Below are 23,361 nucleotides of genomic sequence, written 5' to 3' on the forward strand. Positions count from 1 at the left end.
CTCAAACAACTTGTCCGCATGAGTATGACCGTATCCAAACAAAGCATATCCGGATGCGTACTTGAATATAAAGAAGAATTGTTTTAGAAATCCGAGGAGATTTGCCTTGAAGAATTTGTTTTGTACATCCGAGGAGATTTGTCTCGAATATAAAGTAGAAATATCGTGGAAATCCGAGGAGATTTGCGAACAGCTAGCTAGCTGCCTTGCTCACCTAGAAAGGGTCGCTCGGCGGCGTGCAAAAGGCGAAGCGGCACCAACTCACAGGGATGCGCACGCAACGCAAATCTGGCCAGAATCCGAAGATGCAAATACCAGGGGGCCAAAAGAAGGCGCGCGTACGTGGGTGGGCGGGCGGTGACAGCGAGAGGCGAGGCAGGGAAATCCCTTGCGTATCGCCGCGCGGGCCCCGCCGCATGGGCCCCCCCGCGGATCCGCGCCCCGGATCGGCCTGGCCCGCGTGCCGTGCCGTCCTATACTCGATCCGCGCGCCTCGGATCCCCTCTGAGATTTGCCCCGCCACCACCACCATCCCTGCTTGCTAGCTACCCGCTGCTGCCGTGCCGTGCCGAGTCTCCTCCTGACTGACTGACTCCTCCCCTGCACTGCACCTGTGTATATATACACGCCCGCCCGCGCCTCCGACTTCATCGCCGCAACCGCCCGTCTGCTCCTGCTTAGTACATACATCCACACTCGCAAGAGAAGGAGAAGAGATCTCCGCGTCCGCAACCGCATCGCTTCCCTCCCGGCGCAAGAAGAAGATTCGGTTGGATTGTTTGTCTCTTGCAAACTGCAATGGCTGCTGCTGCCACTGCTACTCCGTCCGTGGCGCCGGAGGCCGGCGACCGGAAGGCGGTGGCACCGCCGGTCGACGCGGTGGATCTGGATCTGGAGCTGGAGCTGGAGGAGAAGCACGTGCTGGCGGTGGACGACAGCTCCGTGGACCGCGCGGTGATCGCCAAGATCCTGCGCAGCTCCAAGTACAGAGGTGAGCACCGAGCAGAGGAAGAAGCGGTGCCTGCCTTGGCTGTCCGCGCCCGCGCAGCAGCTCGTTTTATTTGAACCATGCAGCTAACCTCCTTGGATTTTACGTGTGCAGTGACGACCGTGGACTCGGCGACGCGCGCGCTGGAGCTGCTGGCGCTGGGGCTGGTCCCCGACGTGAACATGATCATCACGGACTACTGGATGCCCGGGATGACCGGGTACGAGCTGCTCAAGCACGTGAAGGAGTCGTCGGCGCTGCGGGCGATCCCCGTGGTGATCATGTCGTCGGAGAACGTGCCCACCCGCATCAGCCGGTGCCTGGAGGAGGGCGCCGAGGACTTCCTCCTCAAGCCCGTCCGCCCCGCCGACGTCTCCCGCCTCTGCAGCCGGATCCGGTGACCGCCCGCGCAAGGATGGAGGATCTGGTTGCGCGCTCTGACTTAATTAGAGGAGTTGTTAGGATCCAATTTTTTGTGTGTTCGTTCGTTCGTTCGTTCTTTTCTTTCTTTCTTCTTGGACATAGATCTGCCGCCGCCGCCGCCGCAGCCGCTGCCGTCGACTGAAACAAGAAGCTAACTTAGTTTTAGGATCCAGGTTGTTGTTGTTGTTAGGAAGGGGAGTCGTTGGGGGCATTCACGGATGTTCTTCTTCGTTTCCCCTCCCTCCGTGCCTGAGGCTGCAAAAATATGCCCCCCAGACATGAAGAAAACAAGACCTGTTAACAATTCCAAGATCAGAGCCTTATTGCTTCTTTTCTTTATCTTGTGATCTTGTCTCTTCGTAACATCAGTTTCAGTTCCGCTCTTAGCTGCCGTTGCATAGCAAGAACGACGACAGGTAGTAGGCTGTGCGAATCAGATCGGAAAGAGATTGTTATTCCTCTCTTAGCGCTGTGCGTATCGTATCGTATCGGCAAAACATATGATGGAGTAGTATATATTATTTAGGTGGTCAGCTGCTGTTGCATAATGCGAGTACGGTGTGCAAATTGCAAATAAAACCTAATAGTAAATAAATAAATAGAGAGGGGGAGAGGCCAAACGAAAAGAAAAGTCCACGGCCCCACTCGGGAGGATATGACAGCGGAAGGATCTGTTGAAGGATTTGCTTACCTGGACTGGACGCAGCAGATTGTGCAGGAGGGACCCTGTCCTGTTCTGTCCTGTTGGTGGGTGGTGCCCAGAAGCTGCAGGATCGGATCGCCAGAGGATCCGCGACGAAACCCATCGGTACGCACACGCCACCAGATGCTACTACAGCAGGTTTTTTTTTGGCGTCGCACGGCCCCGGATCTTCATCGATCTTCAATTTCTCCTTTCCTAGAAGACGACGTCAAAGCTAAGCTGGTGTCCCTGTGCTGTGCGTTCGCTTCGTCGATGAAAGGAAAAGTCCGCGCATCTGCGTTCTCTACACATTGACTGATGCATGGAAGAGAACCAAATGACTCATGTTCCGTCTTTATATTTACTTCAACGAAATCCACTTTTTCATTTGAAAAAAGAATACAAAAGACTGTTCCGATCCCTATATAGCTTAATTTTATGTATTAGAGTTTGATTTTCCCCCCTTCTTCATAAGAAACAACCTTCTTGCTTATGATGACCATCTCGTGGAACCTTTGTCGAACAAATCGTCTTTCTTTTTTGGTAAGACAAAACATTATTTCTGACTTTATAGAGATTAGAGACGACCTATGTGCCGGGGGGCCGTGGAAGACAGAAACGGTCAGCTTGTCCGGTGCCGGCGTTTTCTCCGGGTAGTCTAAGTTAGGCCTCGGCAAAAAGAACCGGAACAGAGGAACCGAACCGAGAACCGAAACCAAACTAACCGAACCGAGAATCGAAACCGAACCGACCGAACCGAAGGAACTGTTATGAAATTTGGTTCTGGTTTTTGAGAACCGAAATAAATGAGATATTTTCGATTCTGCACTCCAAAGAATCGAAAGAACCGAAAAATCTAAAAGTATTAGATTCAATTTGTTACATGTGTTTTTAACTTCGGATGTTGTTTTATCGACTTATGTTGAACCTCTAATAATTTATGTATTGTCTATGAAATTATGGTCATTGTGCACTTGTGGTTGTTTGTAGTGAGATGTTGCTGAAATTTCTCACAAAAGTTGTCATTATTCAAAATTTTAGAGTGGATGTTATATTTCGGTTATAATCGAGAAACCGAACCGAAAAATCGAGAACCGAACTAGTCGATTATGGTTTCTTTATCTTGTTATTTTGGTTTTAATTTTTTAAGAATCGAATTTTTAAAAAACCGAAAAACCGAACTGAACCGAAGAACCGAACTTCGAGTCTAGTCTGAGTGACCACGCCCGATCGGGGTGCACTGCGCTCATGCCATCCTGAACAAGCAACACGCGTCTGGATGCCAGGATGCGTCTGACGTGCAGAGCACTGCTGCTTGCTTTCTCCGTCACAGTCTTCAAGGCAGGCAGATCCGATCCGCGCCGGGAAAAAAGCAGATTGTTCGCACGGGAACTGGAACAGGAGAATGGCACGCACGGCTCTGTTGCCCGTCCCGTCCGTCTGGTATGCACATGCACCAGCCAAACAACCAGGGAGGGAGAGGTAAGGCACGTGTATCTCTTTCGTTTCAAGGTAGGCACGGAAGATAAGATCTGATGAATCACGTGAGGGTCACTCACTTCGAAACGAAGAACAAAGCACGCATCTGGTCTTGCTCTGTCTGAGCTCATCAAGTCTTCCAGAGAAGTGAGATAAGCCCCTCCCCCTACCTTGTCTTGGATTGAGCAGAATCTGCCCCGAAGAACGAATACTGATCCTGATTTCTTTTGCGTGATCCAGTCTTAAATGACTGCATCTACCCCCATCCTTTTATTGGCACGCTGGGCCTGGGCCCCGCAATTGCTGCTGCCACGGAGCATACGGTTTCCACCAGGCTGCAGAATGTGGCAAAGCAGCCCACTGGAATACCTTGGTCCGGTCCGGTCCATGTTCTGGCACCCCCAAGAGCTGTGCTGCAGGACGTGACACGCAAAGGGCTTGTGAAAGTTTAAATGCCCTACAAATTCGAAACGCCGGGCATAATACTTTTGCCATCATGTCGTCACATGTGTACGCGCCGAAAATACGTACATCGAAACAATACGGTTTTTTTGGGTGGGGGGGGGGGGGGGGGGGGGTGCAAAATCCAAAAATTAAATAAAACAAAACAAAAACTCTTCTCGCAATCTTCTCATTCTCACCACTAATTTCATTTCATCTACGAAAGACACGCGCGCCTAATCGCAAACAATGGAGAGCGCCATTAATCGCAAACTCGCCCCCGCGAGTGAGTGATCACTCAGACGCCGATGGCGATGGCCAGCAACGCCATGGCCAGTGCCGCGATGGCGCCGCTGGTGGTGCCTGGCGCGGCGCTGCCGCCGGTTGGGGCCGGCGGGCTGGGAGGCGCCGGCGGGGGCGCGCCCTGGCCGGCGACCCTGACGACCATCCGCTGGCCGCGCTCGCAGTGGCCGGTCTCGCCGCTGATGAAGTAGACGGGGCCCGGGCGGTCCAGCGTCACCTCCGTGTCTCCGTTGTTGGAGAAGAAGACGGGGTGCGACGCGCGGCAGCTGTCGTAGTCGGCCTCCGTCACCACCAGCACCGAGTCCTCGCTGTACTTGAAGTCTGCACGAGTTGAGTTGGCGGACCATGCATGAGTTGGCGGCGATCGAGAAGGAAGGAACGAACGAACGAACGAAAGGATGGGGTTGGGGTCGGAATGGGTCTCTCTCTCTCTCTCTCTTACGGACGACGTCGCCGACGAGGAAGCGGTTCTTGGACGCCCACTGGTTGTACCTGCCGCCGTCGCTGGCCGGCGGCACGACCCACCCGTCGTCGCCGCCGACCTCGAACGCGGTGGCATCGGCGCGGGGACACAGCGCGCAGCCGAGGACGGCCAGGAGGAGCGCGAGCGGACGGAGGAGGTTGTTGGCCATCGCGCGCTAGCTCTTCGGATCAGCAGCGAAGCCGCAGGGCGAAAGGAGGAGAGAATTATTAATAGCGGGGAGGGAACGAGCCAGGTGGTGGTCTCGCGGAGAGGGAGGGGGGATCGGTCGTCGAGACCGCCTCGCAGTCGCAGGACGGTTCGCATGCTCTTGTGTTGACCAAGCGTGCGGAGCTCGCGGTTGCGGGCCGGCCCGTTGCTGGGCTTCTCTGTGCGCATGCTATGGGCCTGTTTTATCTGCAAGATTTTATGAACTGGTAAGTTAGTTAAAAGATATTTAGAAACTTGTGAATTGTGGGTTGATGAGTTCTTGCTTGTTCTGGCGGATAGCCCGAGAGAACGTCAGATACCACATCAAGATACTCAGCGATCAGCATGATGGAACGGTCTGCGCGGCACTTTTAGCTCCTAAATGTCCAAGCTTCGGTGTACTTCAACCCATTCCTAAGGGTAGCCATAGACCGAGGCCTTTGAAAATAAGATTTTTGATGATTCAAGAATAACGTAATCATTTAGACTAACATTATTTACTGGTATTTCAATATAGTTCAAAACATACACAAGCGGACTTGTACTATAGCAAAGTGATGATACAGACTATCAACACCTCGAGTGAGACATGTTGAAGACCCATTAAACACATGCAAGATTCCAAAACACATGATAGAAGAAACACTACACCAAAATCATACACTTCCTACGGTTTTTTAACTTTCTACAGCTTTTGTAACAAAACGTAGGAAATAAATAACTTCCGAGAGGCAACTGATAGCTCTAGGAAATAAACATAACTTCCTACGGTCTTTTATAAAAGCTGTCAGAAGTTAAAAAACTGTAGGCAGTTAGCTAACTTCCTATGGCCTGCTCTAGGAAGTTAGGTTTCAACTATTGACCAGTCAAAAGAAAAGCTAACTTCCTACGGCTGGCTCTAAGAAGTTAGCTGCCCAGCTAACTTCCTACGGCCTCTTTTAGGAAGTTAGGTTTTTGCTGTTGACTAGTCAAACGAAAAGCTAACTTCCTACGGCCAGCTCTAGGAAGTTAGATTTCAGCTTTTGACCACTCAAACGAAAAGATAACTTCCTACGGTCGGCTCTAGGAAGTTAGTTAACTTCCTAGAGTAAATGTACAAACTCTAGGAAGTTACGTAACTTCCTACGACTTTACTCTAGGAAGTTATTTTTTATTTTAAACCTCTCCTCAACCTTATCTCTTCTCTCACATTTCTCAACCCCATCTCTCTCGCCTTTGTCTCTTCCATGGAGCCGCCCCCCGCCAGCCGCCCACGCCACCAGCCGCCCCGCCACGACCGCCCTCGTCCGCTGCGGACGCCCCTGGCCCGGCCCCGTCCACCGCGGACGCCACCGCCCTCGGCTCCATCCACCGCGGCCGCCCCCGCCTAGGCACGCCTCCGGCCCCGCCAGCCGCCAGCCGCCCTCACCGCCCACGCCACCGTCACCGTCGCGAACACCATTGCCGCCAATCAAGAGGACAACATCCTCAAGTAAAGAGCCTCCCTCTCTCTCTCTCTGTTTCTTTCTTCCCCTTCCTGTCCATCCGTGAGCAGCCGATGGGTGGGTGCTCGTGGCGCAGGGGCATGGGACGTCGGACCAGGACATGGAGGTGGTTGCGATGCTCTGTGGGGTGGTGGAGCGGGTCAACAAGCTGGTCTACGTCCGAACTCTTCGCGCGTGGCTCTGCTCTGTTACTCTCCAATACCGTACCTATTCCTCTGCAAACTGTGGAGGAATTTGGTCCTGGATTTTTATCAGTCGGTCAAATACACTGAATTGTGTTGTGAACTTGTTATGCTGAATTTAGTGTTTGGTTGATATTTAGCCTGCAAAATCTAGGTTGTTTTTTCTGGATTCGTATGTTTGGTGAATAATATTACAAAGCCTATATTTGTTGGCGCTAAAGTAGTGTGGTTTACTTGATCTTATTCCCCACACTTAATGTTTTTATTTTACAAAAATTAACTCACAAGAAAAAGAACTTAGCCCATTTTGTTCTCTTTGACCCCCCTCAGATACAAGCCGGAGGTTGGTGATATCATAGTTGGCCGTGTGATTGAGGTGTGTAAATTCATGCTCATTTTTTTTGCAATACTTGGATGTTCTACATTTAATTGGCGTAGAGTTTTTGATCATGAAATCCAGAACATTTTTCCATGTTTTATAAAATGCAGATATGAGAATGTGTTTTCCCAGAGACTGCATAGATCAAACTTATTTTACCTGTATGTCGGTTAAGTCTGTAGCTCTGACTAATTATAGGTGTTTAATGACCAATGGCCTTTTGATGCATGCCCATTCGGCGATCAGAGTAATTCAGCAAGTTTGAATTTTATATAGCAGTCATTTTTGTCACTCAAAAATTGAACATTATTTTCTTTATGGTGCAAACAACACACTGCATTTTATACCACAATTAATTGGTTTGTGTTTCTCAAGATTGCTCCTAAGCGATAGAGGTTGGAGATAAATTTTAGCCAAGATGTTGTTCTGATGCTTTCATCTATGAATTTGTCTGATGGTATTCAGGTGCGATTTTCTGCTTTGGCCTGTAACTCCTTAAAATTGAACAGGGCGACAGGCTATAAACAGTTTGTTTCATATATCATTCTGGAGGATAGATAATACTGAACGCTTAGCAGTAAGCACCATGTAAAGTTTTGAGCACATCATAATCTCTACCATCAGTATGTGCACCTCGTCATGGAGCTCGGCGGCGGCGGCGAACTGTTCGACAGGATTGTGCAGAAAGGCCACTACACCGAGAGGAAGGCCGCCGAGCTCGCCAGGGTCATCGTCGGCGTCGTTGAGGCATGCCACTCCATGGGCGTCATGCACCGGGACCTCAAGCCGAAGAATTTCCTCTTCGCTGACCAGAGGGAGGAGGCCGCACTGAAGACCATCGATTTTGGTCTCTCCATTTTCTTTCACCCTGGTGAGTTCCATTCATTCAAAAAAATAAAAATAAAATCCTTACATGTCGACGCGAATTTGTATTTTTTGTACCTTGTTCCCCCCTTTGACTTGATCCAGATTTAGTTATGTTCTCTCATCGCATCAACGTTTGGTCAACAATATCAGCATTATGTGATGCAATGCAATGCTTCTCAGTATCTACCAAAGCAGTTACTATTCAGTGATTTACATGTTTGAATCGTCAGTGCTGTTTGATGACCCTGTTTCAGTAAGTTACAGATAAAATGGTATCTGCTACTCAATTTACCGGCATTATCATGTAAAATTCCATGGCCGATCTCTTGTACTAACCATGCACACTTGTTCACTTGTTCGTCGAGCAGAGAACGAGCAGGGCATATTCGAAGAGGTTTTGCATGGGAGGCTCGACTTTGAGTCGGAGCCATGGTCCAGCGTCTCCGAAGGCGCCAAGGATCTTGTGAGGAGGTTCGTCGAGGTCTGCTACTTGTAGCTCCCGTTGCTCCACTCAAGATCTAGCAGAAGTGGAGCAACTGCGAGAAGAACTTAGGCGACATCAGGATTACTTGAGGCAACAAGCTGCGCAACGTGAATACTACACAGATTCAACAACAATAATCACTCATACAAGTAAGTTTAAAAGATAATAGCTTTCACTTTAGGATATGTATTGATTTAAAACGTTGATGTGAATGAGTTTGACAATTTTGTAGCAACTAGCACAGGCCCAAGGGTTACACGTCTCGGTGCCCCCCCCACCACCACCACACCTCTGTTACATTATCCTTAGGCTTCACCTCCGCCTACACCTACATCTCCACCTACCGAACATCAGGTATGCAAATTCATCATCATTTACTTGTTGTTAGTTATATTGTGGTGTAACTCAGCAAATGTCATTTGTACATGTATATTAGACCCCTCCAGCTACCTTACCGACGCAGGAACGAGAAGACAGGTTAGACTTTGTCGAAGCCCTCTTCGCTAGTGGAGGTATCGACCATCACTCGTCACTGTATCCCGATGGTGATCGGCGATCGTGAGCTTCCATGTTATGTGTTGTGATACTTGAGACTATTATTATGACTATATATGAGATATTGTCTCTTATTATGATTGGATGAGATGTGTCTTATGAATATGGATGAGACTTTTGTGATGTAATAGATGAGACTATGGATTTAAATATTGTTATGTGATTGTGTGTGAGATATTTTATGTGAAAATATGTTGTGCTATAGCTGTTAATATATTTGTTATGTTGTGGAATGTGGTATATAATGAAAATAAACAACATTTGTAATGCTGGTCAAATTAACTTCCTAGAGGCCAACTAGGCCGTAGGAAGTTAGCTGGCCAGCTAACTTCCTAGGGGCTACAGTAAAGCTGTAGGAAGCTAGCCAGCTAACTTCCTAGGGGCTACAGTAAGCTGTAGAAAGTTAGCCAGCTGACGGCGCTGACGGCGTGAACCTACTAACTTCCGAGAGGCACCGCTGGCTGTAGGAAGTTAGCTAACTTCCTAGAGGGCTCTAGAAAGTTAAGCTAACTTCCGATAAAAAATTCCCGAGAGCCAAACTTCCGACGGGATGGCTTAACTTCCGAGAGTTTAGCTAACTTCCTAGAGTTTAGTGCTAACTTCCTAGGGTTTAGGCTCTAGGAAGTTCACTATTTTGGTGTAGTGAAATGAATGGGAATGCATGCCACCCGAGAGCACCAGACATAACTAGTGCCACATTGGACATTACACCGAACAACACAACACTGTGTCAAATAAGGGCATCAAACATGCAGGTGTGCATAGTATACAAGCTATGTACTAGTGGAGCATTGGATATGGATTCGGACATGCTACTTAGAGAGGATTGCAACATGTAAAGAAGGTCATAAGACATCATACATGTTCGATGAAGCATCGGGTATCCTACTTTGGGCAGAGAGTGGAGAAAGGGTTGCAGTGTGTGGCATGATATTATTATGACTAACATGTGTTTTACAGAAACATGGTAAATTAGGTCACAATAATGTAAAATGATGGAGCTTATGGGGTATTCATGTCCTTATCGTTGCGCCGCTGAGCGATCAAAATAACATGAGTTTAGGAGTAGGAAAGACGTTGGGTAGGCTGGGATGCGATGACATTTGATTGATTGCGGATTCACCCAACCAAACAGTGAACAACGGGATCCGAAATAACTGTGAACCGTTGACGGACATGAAAATAAAACGCCGAACCAAAGATAGGTTCTACACAGTATTTTTCTTAGTCAAGATAATATCATGATATTTTAGACAAAAATGTGTTTAAAAGCATATCTAAAAACTTTGAATTTTAAATCATGGTTTTACCAATACCATGGTATTTTTGGGTAAAAAAAACTTTGGTGTGGAACAATGTTTTGGTTTGCAGGCAGTCTTCACCTGTACTATAACTGAAATAATTTGTTTTCAAACATATGTTAGATTGGACTAATATAAAATATAGTACAGTTATGTTATGGCGTAAAATAAAACGTGGTATTATAAAACGTTGTTTTGAACAGTTATGTTATTTTTTGAGAAATAGTATTCTCCCGTGCGCGCGCGCTCTTGCAGGCTTGCGTAACGGCTGCGGCCACCGCATGTTCGGCAGCGCGGCGGGGCACTTGACCTGTGTGGGTGACGTGAAGACCTCGCGCGCGCGGCGGACGCCTTTCTGGCAGAGAGCCGTCTGCGGGTCTGCCTCCGTGCCGGCCGGCGTCGTCGTGTGCCTCGAGGCTGACATTTTTGGCGTGCGTGCGGGTTGCGTCCGATCGCACGCAACGCAATTCTTCGGTTGCCGGTGCCCCTCGCGTTGCCTGGGATCCGAACGAGGAGCCGCAGCAAAGTGCAAACGCGGTTCTCTCTGTCCCAGCCCAGCTGATGAGCTGACGAGAAATGGATGGAGAGGAAAAGGGAAGTGCAACTCACTTCTCCACAAATTATACACACATACTGTTGTTGTTACGTGCCGCGAAACTGCACGGCCAGATTGCAACGTTCTCCCCTTCCCGTACAGCACAGGATGCCACGTACCCAAGATGATGCAACTAGTGCATGTATGATCTGTGGCCTCATCCTCGTCGTTGACACTAACATACATGATTTCCACTGATCCACTGCACGACTCAACTCTCCACTGAGCTGTAGCAGTACCCCTATCACAGTACACTACTGTATACACTATACAGACAGACAGCTACGAGTAGTCCACACGAAGCGACGGTTATGTGCTACACGGCTTACCCGCGGGTCCCACCATGAAGGAGTCCACCTCGGCGTTGCGGAGGCCCAGCGCGGCGCGGAACACGCCGCCGACGGCGTCAGACAGGTGGTCCAGCAGCGGCGCGACCTCCTCGGCGCGCCTCTCCGCCTCCTGCGCCGCAGCGCGCACGGCCGCCTCGTCGTCGGCAGCACCCTCGCCGGAGGCGTCCAGCGCCGACGCGAGCCTCCGGACGGCCTCGTCTAACGATGCCACCTCGCCGTCGCCGAGCGCCGCGAGCTGGCCGGACACCGCGTTGAACGGCTCCGCCCAGGGGAGGTCGCCGACGCCGCCGGATACCCGGGGGAAAGTGACGGGTCCTCCGACGAGGACGGCGGCCGCGGCCGCTGCCGCGAGCGAGGAGATGGCGTCCACGGCGGCGAGGACGCGCGCGGCGGCCGAGAGCCGCCCGCGGGGCTGCTCGAACGGGAGCGAAGGGAGCGGGGACGGCGCCGGGTGGTCGCCGCGGTCCGCGAGCGCCGCGCGCGCGCGTGCTCGCCCCCCGGAGGGGGAGGGGGAGAGGACGAGGTGGAGCGCGAGGCGCGCGAGGAGGAGGCGCCTGCGGAGGCGGTCGAGGCCCGCGGATATGGCGTTGCAGGCGTCGAGGAGCGCGACGCCCGCGTCGAGGTGGGCGGCGACGGCAGGGTCGGCGCCGGCGAGCGCGGGGCCCGCGTCGGCGAGCGTGAGCGCGAGGACGTCGGCCACCCGCGCGAGCGCCGCGAGCGGGGAGGCCGGCAAAGGAAGCAGGCTCCCGAGGCGCGCCGCGCCGAACCGGTCCGCCTCCCCCTCCTGCTGCAGCAGCTGCTGCTGCTGCTGGCGGCGGCGGCTGGGCTTGGAGTGGGGCTGCTGGTGGGAGGAGGGCAGCAGCGACCTGTACTTGTCGGCGAGGAACATCTGGGCTGGGACTGGGAGGCTGAGGATTCGTCGTTCGCGGCGGCGGCGTCTGGTGAGCTGAGGAGAGAGAGGGGGGGCGGTGGCGGAGGGGAGGATATAGAGGGAGGGAGGGAGGCGGGCAGCCGGGCAGGACGGCGAAGCGGTTGCGTCGGGGCTGTGAAAAGGGTCGGGCGGGCTGGCGGGCAGTACGGCGTGCGCGACGCGACGTGGGGACGCTTCTGTCCCCGCCGCAAGGATGCATTTCCGGGAAGCGGATGGTCGCTGCGTGGGCCACTGGGCCCGCCGTCGCGTAAGACCGCGGGACGTTGGGCTCCCGCGCCTTGACGCTTCCCTCCTTTTTTTGTCCGATTATTTATTTTATTTTATTTATATCGTCTCTTTTCTTCGGAAATACAAGAAGTGAACTGGAAAAGCTTGTCTGTCCTTGTCGATTAGCAGCAGCAGAAGAAGAAGAAAAAGGGAGAAAAAGCTGGAAAAGTTTGCCGACCTTGCAAACCAACAACGATGTTCCTTTACCCGACTCACATAGTCACATAGCAGAAGCAGGAGTATCCGCATTCACGTGCGTGGATGAGATCTGAATCAGTCTGATCACTGACTTCTCACCCGGTCTGCAGGCAGACACAGACGCTCAACGCTACTGCCAGGTTTTTCAGTGCAATGTGAGGCTTGCACTCCTCCACTGTACGGTCCAAGCTGGACGTTCTTGCACTGCCGTGGAATGCCAACTGGTGCGTACCGAAATGAGGTACACTACAGGACCGGAGGAGGAGGATGAGGAGCGGGGGGAGTGGTTGGTACTTGGTACGGACGACACCTCACCCCCGTCACCTGCTGTGCATCTCATTCTCATCAAGGAAGGAACCAATCAACCAAAGAAACTTCCAGAAACTTCTTTATATCACTCCATAGAGATTTCAGTATAAATAAAATGTACGTGACTCTAATAGCCTTCGCAATTACAATCAGTCTGTATTTCGGACCTCTCGTTAGCTAGAGGACAGCAAGCGATGGTTGCCTAGCTAGTCCAGGTCGACGCATGCATGCATGCTTGGCTTTACCGCCACGCATCGGAAGCTGTGGGAGCCAGGACCAAAACGTGGGGCGCCGGCTCCGGCCTCGGCCTCGTTCGTCGTTCGTCGCCCGCACATCGACTTTGACTGACTGGCCTGGGGCGATGCTTGAGCTGCACACAATGACACAACAATAGAACACATGGACAACGAGGACGAACGACTGACTGCAAAAGCCTGGAATCAAGGGGGCCACTAGGCCATCAAGGGCACACATGTCCTGTGCAACCTTGATCTACGGCAACCTCACAAATAAACACACACACACACACTGACGCACAGCAAGTTCACACAAAAATGCCCTCGGGGATTATGGCAACAAATGGTTCTGCAGATTGCCGAGCATCACAATGGGCAGCCGACAACGCGTGTGTGTTTCAGCGACGTTATCCAAGCTTTCTTTCTGCACACCGCATCACACGGCCCGGCAGTCAATCATCCGAACATCACAATCAGAACACCTAGCGTTTCCCCCCCTTTACATTTTTTATAACAAATATAGCATGCTAAAAATATTCTCACAATCTTACACGTGATTAAGCCAATCCACGTGATGCCCCTCCCCAGTCCCCACCCCACACACACACGAAAAAAAGAAACTAGTTTCCCTATCTCTAAACAAGGATCCACCTTGTTTAGTTGTTTTATTATGTTTGGTTGAAGGACATACATCTATTTATATCTATACATCTATATAATCCACCAGTTAAAACATCACTAAGTGCACACAACAAATTATCCGTATCCAAATTGCACCATTAAAACCAACGTTCTCGATTGCTTCATTATCTTCTCTCTTAATCAATCACATTGTTGACACCTTTTTCGGGCGCCAAACATTCAACAAGAACCGGCGGCGGTGCTCTCTGCACAGGCGCGGACGGTCCGCGACCAGGGACCGGACGGTCCGCGACCTGGAGCAGGGGCAAAGGTTCCCTGCCTGACGGCCGGACGGTCCGCGCCTACAGGCCGAACGGTCCGCGCGTGCGCAGGGGGTGGCGAAGGTCGCCGGCGGCGCCTAGATCTCGCTCCCGGGAGGGACCCCGTCGGGGAGGAGAGATCCTAGGTATTGTCTAGGCTCGGCAGGCCGACCTAGACTCCTCTAATCGACGTAGAGTCGAAGAGAGGCGAAGAATTTGGAGATTGAGAGGCTAAACTAGAACTAGACTAGAACTATTCCTAATGCGTAAGGTAAAAACGAGAAATAGACTTGATTTGTTCGATTGTTGGGGGTTCAATCGGTCGTAGCCCTTCATCTATATAAAGGGGGAGGTCTGGATCCGCTTCCAACTGATTTCCGAGTTAATCCCGCGGTTTTAGGTAACAAATCCCGCGAGAAACTAGGAACCCTAACTGACTCTGCGCACGCGCGGACCGTCCGCGCCATCACTGCGGACTGTCCGGACCGCGGACCGTCCGGCCTCAGGGCCGGACTGTCCGCGCTGCTCTTTTTGGTCTCCAACATATGCCCCCCTGCCTTTTGGTGAAGGTTGACGAACCAAAAGCATATGAACTAAACCTGATGTAAGTCACCGGCTTTTCAATATGGAGATCATTCAATAAAGCACAAATATAAAGACCGTTTCGGATTTTATCTTTCTCGGCCATGACCGTTTGATCAATGGATCAAAAGGAATAGAATGAAGGTGCCCCCCAGCCTGGATAGACAAAGGGACTATACATATACCATGGATTCATCATCGTACCATTCCATGTGTGAACAGGATAATATACCGATGATGAGTAAACGGGTGGAAAGTACCTTGGTCTCATAGGATGAATAGGCGATGCTTGTTGTGTCGCCTTTCGAGCCATTTTGTTTACCCGTTTTGTTTTAGCAGGTGACCGAGGTTTCTTCGTTGACCGATCACGTAGAACGGTCTTCTTGCTAGTATTTTTGGAGAGCAACTGATCAAAAGTAGAGCCAGTTTTGATCAACCGACCATATGTGCTTTGTCGTTGCGTCTCTTTCCCTTTTAAGGCTTTGTGTGGAGGCTGACGCCTTTGGCCATAGGCGGATTGTCCGGCAGAGTTAGCCGAACCGTCTGTCTGAGCACCGGACCGTCCGCACGTAGGTGTCATACCGTCTGTGATGCTCAGGCCAGGCTGTCGTGCTTGGCTCATTAATTGTGCCTGCCCCCCGGTGCCTCCGGACCTTTTAGCCTTATCGTCCGGAGCCTTTCGAGCAATCTCCTTTTGCGATATATTTGACGTGCGAGGATCGTCAATGATGATGTCTTTGCTTTTGCCTTTATCGGCCATTTCGGGCCGAACTAAGATCTTTTCGCATGCGACATCTATTGTATTAACAGGAAATGGTTGTGTGTCCACTTGCATTTCCTGAAAAGCCAACCGGCCCTCATTTATGGCCGATTGTACCTGTCGACGAAAAACATTACAGTCATTGGTGGCATGAGAGAAAGAATTATGCCACTTACAATAAGCACGCCTCTTTAATTCATCTATAGGAGGGATATTATGAGTTAATTTAATGTTGCCATTTTTAAGTAGCTCATCAAATATCTTATCGCATTTGGCAACATTAAAGGTGAATTTAATCTCTTCTTGCCGATTCTTTTGAACCGGCTGTAAGGAAGAACATGCTGAAGATTTGGCCTTTGTTGGCCAAATAAACTCAGCGGTATATACATCTGCGGATTCATCATCTGAACTATCACGCTCTATTAGATGTATAGTACGGGCGGCCGATTTTGATGTCTCTTTAAATCGGCTTTCACAGGCTAAAGCCCGCTGATGTAGTTGGGCTATCGAAAAGAACTGGGTTCCATCTAATTTGTCTCTTAAGTAGGATAGCAACCCATTAAAAGCTAGCCCTGCTAGCTCTTTGTCTGCAACATGGATCCGAAAGCATCGGTTTCTAGTGTCCCGGAACCTCCGGATATAATCATTAACCAATTATTTGCGTCCTTGTCGGACTGAAGCTAAGTCAGCTAATCCTAATTCATATTCCCCAGCAAAGAAATGTTCATGAAATTTATTTTCTAACTCATTCCAGAAATTAATGGAATTAGGAGGCAGGGCGGCGTACCATGCAAAAGCAGTACCGGTAAGCGATAAAGAAAATAACCGAACACGAAATGCTTCTCCATCAGCCAATTCGCCTAGGTGTGCTAGGAACTGGCCTATGTGTTCGTATGTGCTTCTCCCATTCTCACCAGAAAACTTAGAAAATTCCGGTATCCTTGCCCCTTGTGGATATGGGACAGTGTCAAACCGGTGATTATATGGCTTTTGGTATGATTGCCCTACTCTGCCTACATTAACTCCGAACTTATCTCGAAATAGTTCAGTCATCTCTTCCCTAATTTTTTCCATTGCACCCGATGGTAGACCACCGGATCCTGGGCTGTGGGGCTCATTTGGTCGGGTTATAGTATACCGACCTTCTTGCCATGACCGATCGATAGTGTTGATCGGTCTGTGATTATATGGTGCATTATGGTTTAAATATGTAGAAGGCGAAATATACTGCTGTTGTGGTGTGTAATAATTTGGTGCATGGTGTGCAACAGCAGGTTCCGCATATGTGTATCCGGTTTGTACGGTGGTACATCCGAACTGGCCGGTCGTGTTCGCCATTATTGGGGCGCCACGCGGTAGTCCCGGTACGGCCCCGGTCTGTCCGGCATAGAAAGCCGGACGGTCCGCGTAAGGGTCGGACGGTCCGGGTAGCATCTCGGACGGTCCGACCGCGTCCAGGGTCACCGATCTGCCAAACAGGGACGGCGACGGTCCTAGGGTGGCCCCGGACTGTCCGGCAGAGCAAGCCGGACGGTCTGCGTATGGGCCGGATGGTCCGGGCAGAAGCTCGGACGGTCCGACCGTATTTAGGGGCACCGATCTGCCAAGCAGGGATGGCGGCGGTGGTACTTGCCCTGGATATGAGTTCATCGGCATACCATATAATGGTTGGGTCTGCAAATCCCCATTTGTTGCCGATGTATTGGACATAGATATCCTGTTACTAGTCTCATATGATGGAAAACTAGGAGCAACAGACTTCTCCAACGTATGCGTTAATTTTCTAATTGACTCTTCTAACCCTCCAATCTGTTGTTTCATTTGATTCTGCTGATGATCTACATACTGTTTAATAAATTGGATGTCGTCGGGTTTACTTACGTTGGGGACTTGAAGCGAAGATAGAAGAGATGCGACGTCGGTCTCTCCATGTTTGACAACTTTCTGGTGGCGATCCACCGTATATTGTGATAAGAATTTCTCCCTCGCTTGACGCATGTAGTCCTCGTATTGCTGTTGCTCATCGGCCGTCAGACTTTCAACAACCGGCTTCAGGATATTGTCCGGGGAGATATCGGTGTGATCTTTAGAACCGGCCATTTGAGGGCCCGATTTTTAGTAGATCTAAACACCTTCCCCAGCGGAGTCGCCAAAAGTATGTTGACACCTTTTTCGGGCGCCAAACACTCAACAAGAACCGGCGGCGGTGCTCTCTGCATAGGCGCGGACGGTCCACGACCAGGGACCGGACGGTCCGCGACCTGGAGCAGGGGCAAAGGTTCCCTGCCTGACGGCCGGACGGTCCGCGCGTGCGCAGGGGGTGGCGAAGGTCGCCGGCGGCGCCTGGATCTCGCTCCCGGGAGGGACCCCGTCGGGGAGGAGAGATCCTAGGTGTTGTCTAGGCTCGGCAGGCCGACCTAGACTCCTCTAATCGACGTAGAGTCGAAGAGAGGCGAAGAATTTGGAGATTGAGAGGCTAAACTAGAACTAGACTAGAACTATTCCTAATGCGTAAGGTAAAAACGAGAAATAGACTTGATTTGTTCAATTGTTGGGGTTCAATCGGCCGTAGCCCTTCATCTATATAAAGGGGGAGGTCTGGATCCGCTTCCAACTGATTTCCGAGTTAATCCCGCGGTTTTAGGTAACAAATCCCGCGAGAAACTAGGAACCCTAACTGACTCTGCGCACGCACGGACCGTCCGCGCCATCACTGCGGACTGTCCGGACCGCGGACCGTCCGGCCTCAGGGCCGGACTGTCCGCGCTGCTCTTTTTGGTCTCCAACACACATCAAACGATCAGTGTTTTTGAATCATCCCTCACCCCCCTCTCGCATACCTCGCCTGGAGGATCAACACCACCACCGCCCTAGCCCCGTACCTGTGCCCCCCTCCCCACGATCTCCCTCAACACTTTCCCAGGTGTTTGGTTTGAGGAATCACTCTATCCAAAATGAGTTGGTGCATCACGGGCCCATTCCTCAAATTTGGTGGGATAACCTCATTCCTCATATTAGTACTAACTAAATAACTATAGGGAATGAGATGGTGATTAGAGATGTCAATCGGGAATTCCCACGTGTTATAGCACCCCAGACCCATCCACATCGTGTTTGACCCATCTCTATCCGCATCATGGGTGCAAAACTCATCTCATACGCATTCTCATCCGGGTTTCGGATGCCCAATCCCAATTAAGGAATGACTATGTACTAGCAACTAGCACTAGCAGACAAGCCGCTAGAGTGGCACCAGCTCTTTAGCAAAAAAAATTGTATCACAGCACAAACAAGATCTATTAAAAGCAACCTTAGTACATTACAAATTGTATGATAATAATGACATGTTTAATAATTCCAGCAAAAGTAGATAACATAGCAATAAACAAGTGTGCATGTGTATCTCCCAACTCCATAAAGTAATGTAGCCTTGCAGCAGGTTGCAGTTTATAGCAAGCTAGCATCTTGATTCTTGACATCTCCCAACCTCACTTCTGACCATGCCAAGAATACCCATGGGCAATTGAGTTCGGATTATTGCTTCCCAAACCCATACATATTTACCCAATGAGTGAATATTTGTCCCATATTCATATCCATGAAGACATTTTTATCCCATACTCGTACCCTAAGGACCGGTTTGGTGGACATGGAAATAGAGGAGATCCCATGGATTTACTACATTTCCATATCCACCAAACCAACCCTAATAGAGGAATTCTTCGTGGGTTAGTGGGCCCCATTGACATATCTAGTGGTGAGGGATCAACTCATTATATTCCATAAAACAAATAAAAACTAGGAGTAAGAAGATGATGGACTAGTTAATTGCTCAAACCAAACAATCTAATTAGGGATAGTTTAGAAACCTCATTTTTTCAAGATATTTTCATTTTTACCAAGAGTAATTAGTTTATTTTTTCTTTAGAAAAATGTAAATCTTTTTTTTAAAAAATAGGGTTTCTAAACTGGCCCTTAACGAATAGGATCCACCTGTTTGTAGGGTTGAAAACGGCTTCAGAATTTTTCGGTTTTTCGGGTACCGTTTTTGATTTTTTCCGACCGAATTCAACGATAACGGTATTTTTCGAAATCGGAATCGTAATCGGAATTTTATACCGGAATCGGTATCTGTCGGCGTTTCGAGACCGGGGGGTCCCTAAGCCGACGAGTGAGTGTGTTGCGTGTCCCAGCCCAGATGGGTCGAGCGCGTGGGCGAGCGCGAAGGGGGGAAAGGAGCGAGGAGGCCGGAGTCCGGCGAGAGAGAGGTGGGAATCCCGCGGCCTTCGTGTTCGTCCCGCGCCCAGGTCGGGTGCGCTTGCAGTAGGGGGTTACAAGCATCCACGCGGGTGAGGGAAGCGAGCGGCCCCAAGAGAGCGCTTGTCCCCGTCCTCGTCCCCGCGCGGCCAACCTTCTCTAAGAAGGCCCTGGTCCTTCCTTTTATAGGCGTAAGGAGAGGATCCAGGCGTACAATGGGGTGTAGCGGAGTGCTACGTGTCTAGCGGGGGGAGAGCCAGTGCCCTAAGTACATGCCAATGTGGCAGCCGGAGAGATCTTGGCACCCTGCTGGCGTGATGTCGTGGCTGTTGGAGGAGCAACGGAGCCTGACGGAGGGACAGCTGTTGGAACGGCTGTGTCCTTGCTGACGTCGCCTTGCTTCCGTAAGAGAGCTGAGAGCCGCCGCGTCACGGGGCTAGCAGGGCGCCATCATTGCCTATCTGGCGGAGCCAGCCAGATGGGACACAGGTCTTGTTCTCTGCGACCCGAGTCGGCTCGGGGCAGGGTGATGATGGTGCTTCCTGTCGACGTGGCTGGCCTGTGCCCTAGGTTGGGCGACGTGGAGGCTCCTCCGAAGCCGGGGTCGAGTCTGTCTTCCATGGCCGAGGCCGAGCCCCTGGGTCGGGCGAGGCGGAGGTCATCAGCAGAAGCCGAGTCCGAGCCCCTGGGTCGGGCGAGGCGGAGGTCGTCAGCAGAGGCCGAGTCCGAGCCCCCGGGTCGGGCGAGGCGGAGTTCGTCAGCAGAGGCCGAGTCCGAGCCCCTGGGTCGGGCGAGGCGGAGTTCGTCAGCAGAGGCCGAGTCCGAGCCCCTGGGTCGGGCGAGGCGGAGGTCGTCAGCAGAGGCCGAGTCCGAGCCCCCGGGTCGGGCGAGGCGGAGTTCGTCAGCAGAGGCCGAGTCCGAGCCCCTGGGTCGGGCGAGGCGGAGTTCGCCGTCTTCCGGGGCTTAGCCCGAGTCTGAGCCCTTGGTCGGGCGGAGCGGAGTTCGCCGTCTTCCGGGGCTTAGCCCGAGTCCGAGCCCTGGGTCGGGCGGAGCGGAGTTCGCCGTCTTCCGGGGCTTAGCCCGAGTCCGAGCCCTTGGTCGGGCGGAGCGGAGTTCGCCGTCTTCCGGGGCTTAGCCCGAGTCCGAGCCCTTGGTCGGGCGGAGCGGAGTTCGCCGTCTTCCGGGGCTTAGCCCGAGTCCGAGCCCTGGGTCGGGCGGAGCGGAGTTTCCTATGGTGCCTTTGGCAGGGCCTGGTGAGAGCACCTAGAGGGGGGGTGAATAGGTGATCCTGTAAACTTCAAAACTTAAGCCACAAAACTTTGATTAAGTGTTAGCACAGTTAATGCCAAGTGGCTAGAGATAAGATCTTGCACAATATGATAATCACAAAGAATTCAACACAGAGTAGACACAGTGATTTATCCCGTGGTTCGGCCAAGTACAAAACTTGCCTACTCCACGTTGTGGCGTCCCAACGGACGAGAGTTGCACTCAACTCCTCTCAAGTGATCCAATGATCAACTTGAATACCACAGTGTTATGCTTTTCCTTTCAATTTCCCGTTTGCGAGGAATCTCCACAACTTGGAGTCTCTCGCCCTTACACTTGAGATTCACAAAGAAATACGGAGTAAGGGAGGGAAGCAACACACACAAATCCACAGCGAAATGCGCACACACACGGCCAAGAATCGAGCTCAAAGACTATCTCACAGTTTCTCACAAGAACAGAGCTCGAATCACTTAGAATCACAAACGGATGCGCAAAGACTGAGTGTGGATGATCAAGTATGCTCAAAGGTTGCTTGGTGCTCTCCTCCATGCGCCTAGGGGTCCCTTTTATAGCCCCAAGGCAACTAGGAGCCGTTGAGAGCAGATCTGGAAGGCTGATCTTGCCTTCTGTCGTCGGGCGCACCGGACAGTCCGGTGCACACCGGACACTGTCTGGTGCCCGATTCCTTTCCTTAAATGGCGAAGCCGACCGTTGCAGATGCGGGAGCCGTTGGCGCACCGGACATGTCCGGTGCACACCGGACAGTCCGGTGCCCCCTTCCGACCGTTGCCTTGGCCACGTGTCGTGCGCACAATCCGCGGCCGACCGTTGGCCCTAGCCGACCTTTGGCTCACCGGACAGTCCGGTGCACACCGGACAGTCCGGTGAATTATAGCCGTACGCCGTCGGCGAATTCCCGAGAGTGGCCACTTCGGCCGAGGCAGCCTGGCGCACCGGACACTGTCCGGTGCACCACCGGACAGTCCGGTGCCCCAGACCGAAACAGCCTCTTGGCTGTACACAGCCAAGTCTTCTCTTCTCTTCTTCTTTCTGTTTCTACCACTTAGACAAATATATTAGTACCCAAAACCAATGTACTAAGACTTAGAAACATACCTTTGCTCTTGATTTGCCCTTTGTTCATCCATTGCATAAATTCACATTTTAAGCACTTGAGTTGGCACTCAATCACCAAAATACTTAGAAATGGCCCAAGGGCACATTTCCCTTTCAATCTCCCCCTTTTTGGTGATTTATGCCAACACAACATAAAGCAACTAGAACAAGTGCAAAATCACTTCAAATAAAACTCAAATTGATTTTGATTCAGTTTTGGCATATATGGATCATCCTTTGCCACCACTTGGTTTGTTTTTGCAAATCGAATTCAAATCTCTATCTCTAAGTCAAACACACATGTTGAAGCATAAAGAGAGTCATTCCAAAAGAGATTGATTAAAGATTTCAAAAACTCCCCCTATTTCCCATAATCAACACTTCTCCCCACAAGAAGCCAACTTTTGACAAGAGACACAATAAAAGAGTTTTGCTAAAACAAAAAGCTCTATTCTACTATTTTCAAAATCTCTCAAGTGGTAGCTGATCCATTTATCACTTTGGCCTTTATTTTCTCCCCCTTTGGCATCAAGCACCAAAACGGGATCAATCTTGGCCTTTTAAACCCCATTGCCTCACCAAAGTCTTCAATTAAGAGCAAATGGCAATAAGATTTCATGAGATGAACTTGGAAGTAGTTACCCCCTCATCGGAGTGCAGTGGAAGTCTTTCATGGTCCAAGTCCACCTTTTCCCTTTCAATCCTCCTTCGAGACTAAATCATCAAACTCAAGCACATGGTTAGTCTCAAAGGGTCAAGTTGTAACACATCTCCCCCTAAACATGTGCATCACTTTGCAACGGACTTGTGAGGTCCAGGGAGTGTTTGTACAACTTGAGCACCATAATAAGCAACAAGATGCAAAAAGGAACATGATCAAAAGCATAAGTACATGTATGCTACAATTCAATCCAGGTTCCGCGAATCTATGACATTTAGCTCACTACGCAGCCTGCAAAAGGTCTTCTCATCTAGAGGCTTAGTGAAGATATCGGCTAGCTGGTTCTCGGTGCTAACATGAAACACTTCGATATCTCCCTTTTGCTGGTGATCTCTCAAAAAGTGATGCCGGATGTCTATGTGCTTTGTGCGGCTGTGCTCAACAGGATTCTCCGCCATGCGGATAGCACTTTCATTATCACATAGGAGTGGGACTTTGCTCAGATTGTAGCCAAAGTCCCGGAGGGTTTGCCTCATCCAAAGTAGTTGCGCGCAACACTGACCTGCGGCAACGTACTCGGCCTCAGCGGTGGATAGGGCAACGGAGGTTTGTTTCTTAGAGTTCCATGACACCAGGGACCTTCCTAAG

General features: G+C 50.9%; 3 protein-coding genes across 3 annotated transcripts; 1 reads left to right on the forward strand and 2 right to left on the reverse strand.

Moving 5' to 3' along the window:
- Nucleotides 1-516: 516 nt before the first annotated feature.
- Nucleotides 517-1,721, forward strand: LOC541624 (cytokinin response regulator 2). Its single transcript, NM_001111379.2, has 2 exons — nucleotides 517-991; nucleotides 1,103-1,721. Exons 1-2 carry the CDS (start codon nucleotides 799-801, stop codon nucleotides 1,387-1,389), a joined length of 480 nt encoding a protein of 159 aa, NP_001104849.2. The 5' UTR covers nucleotides 517-798; the 3' UTR covers nucleotides 1,390-1,721.
- Nucleotides 1,722-4,012: 2,291 nt separating this feature from the next.
- LOC100285354 (uncharacterized) lies at nucleotides 4,013-5,033 on the reverse strand. The gene is made up of 2 exons (NM_001413710.1): nucleotides 4,759-5,033; nucleotides 4,013-4,637 (listed from the first exon to the last, which is right to left on the reverse strand). Exons 1-2 carry the CDS (start codon nucleotides 4,946-4,948, stop codon nucleotides 4,312-4,314), a joined length of 516 nt encoding a protein of 171 aa, NP_001400639.1. The 5' UTR covers nucleotides 4,949-5,033; the 3' UTR covers nucleotides 4,013-4,311.
- A 5,814-nt stretch (nucleotides 5,034-10,847) lies between these two features.
- Nucleotides 10,848-12,200, reverse strand: LOC100275789 (uncharacterized). The gene has a single exon (NM_001149788.2). It carries the CDS (start codon nucleotides 12,070-12,072, stop codon nucleotides 11,143-11,145), a length of 930 nt encoding a protein of 309 aa, NP_001143260.1. The 5' UTR covers nucleotides 12,073-12,200; the 3' UTR covers nucleotides 10,848-11,142.
- Between the last annotated feature and the right edge of the window lie 11,161 nt (nucleotides 12,201-23,361).

Source organism: Zea mays, chromosome 10 (assembly GCF_902167145.1).
Source record: "Zea mays cultivar B73 chromosome 10, Zm-B73-REFERENCE-NAM-5.0, whole genome shotgun sequence".
Classification (NCBI taxonomy): Eukaryota; Viridiplantae; Streptophyta; class Magnoliopsida; order Poales; family Poaceae; genus Zea; species Zea mays.

Coding starts and splice junctions, on each gene's coding strand:
- LOC541624 (NM_001111379.2), top strand. CDS start 799: ATGGCTGCTGCTGCCACTGCTACTCCGTCCGTGGCGCCGGAGGCCGGC. Junction 992..1,102: donor GCGCAGCTCCAAGTACAGAG/GTGAGCACCGAG, acceptor TTACGTGTGCAG/TGACGACCGTGGACTCGGCG.
- LOC100285354 (NM_001413710.1), bottom strand. CDS start 4,948: ATGGCCAACAACCTCCTCCGTCCGCTCGCGCTCCTCCTGGCCGTCCTC. Junction 4,638..4,758: donor CCTCGTCGGCGACGTCGTCC/GTAAGAGAGAGA, acceptor CAACTCGTGCAG/ACTTCAAGTACAGCGAGGAC.
- LOC100275789 (NM_001149788.2), bottom strand. CDS start 12,072: ATGTTCCTCGCCGACAAGTACAGGTCGCTGCTGCCCTCCTCCCACCAG.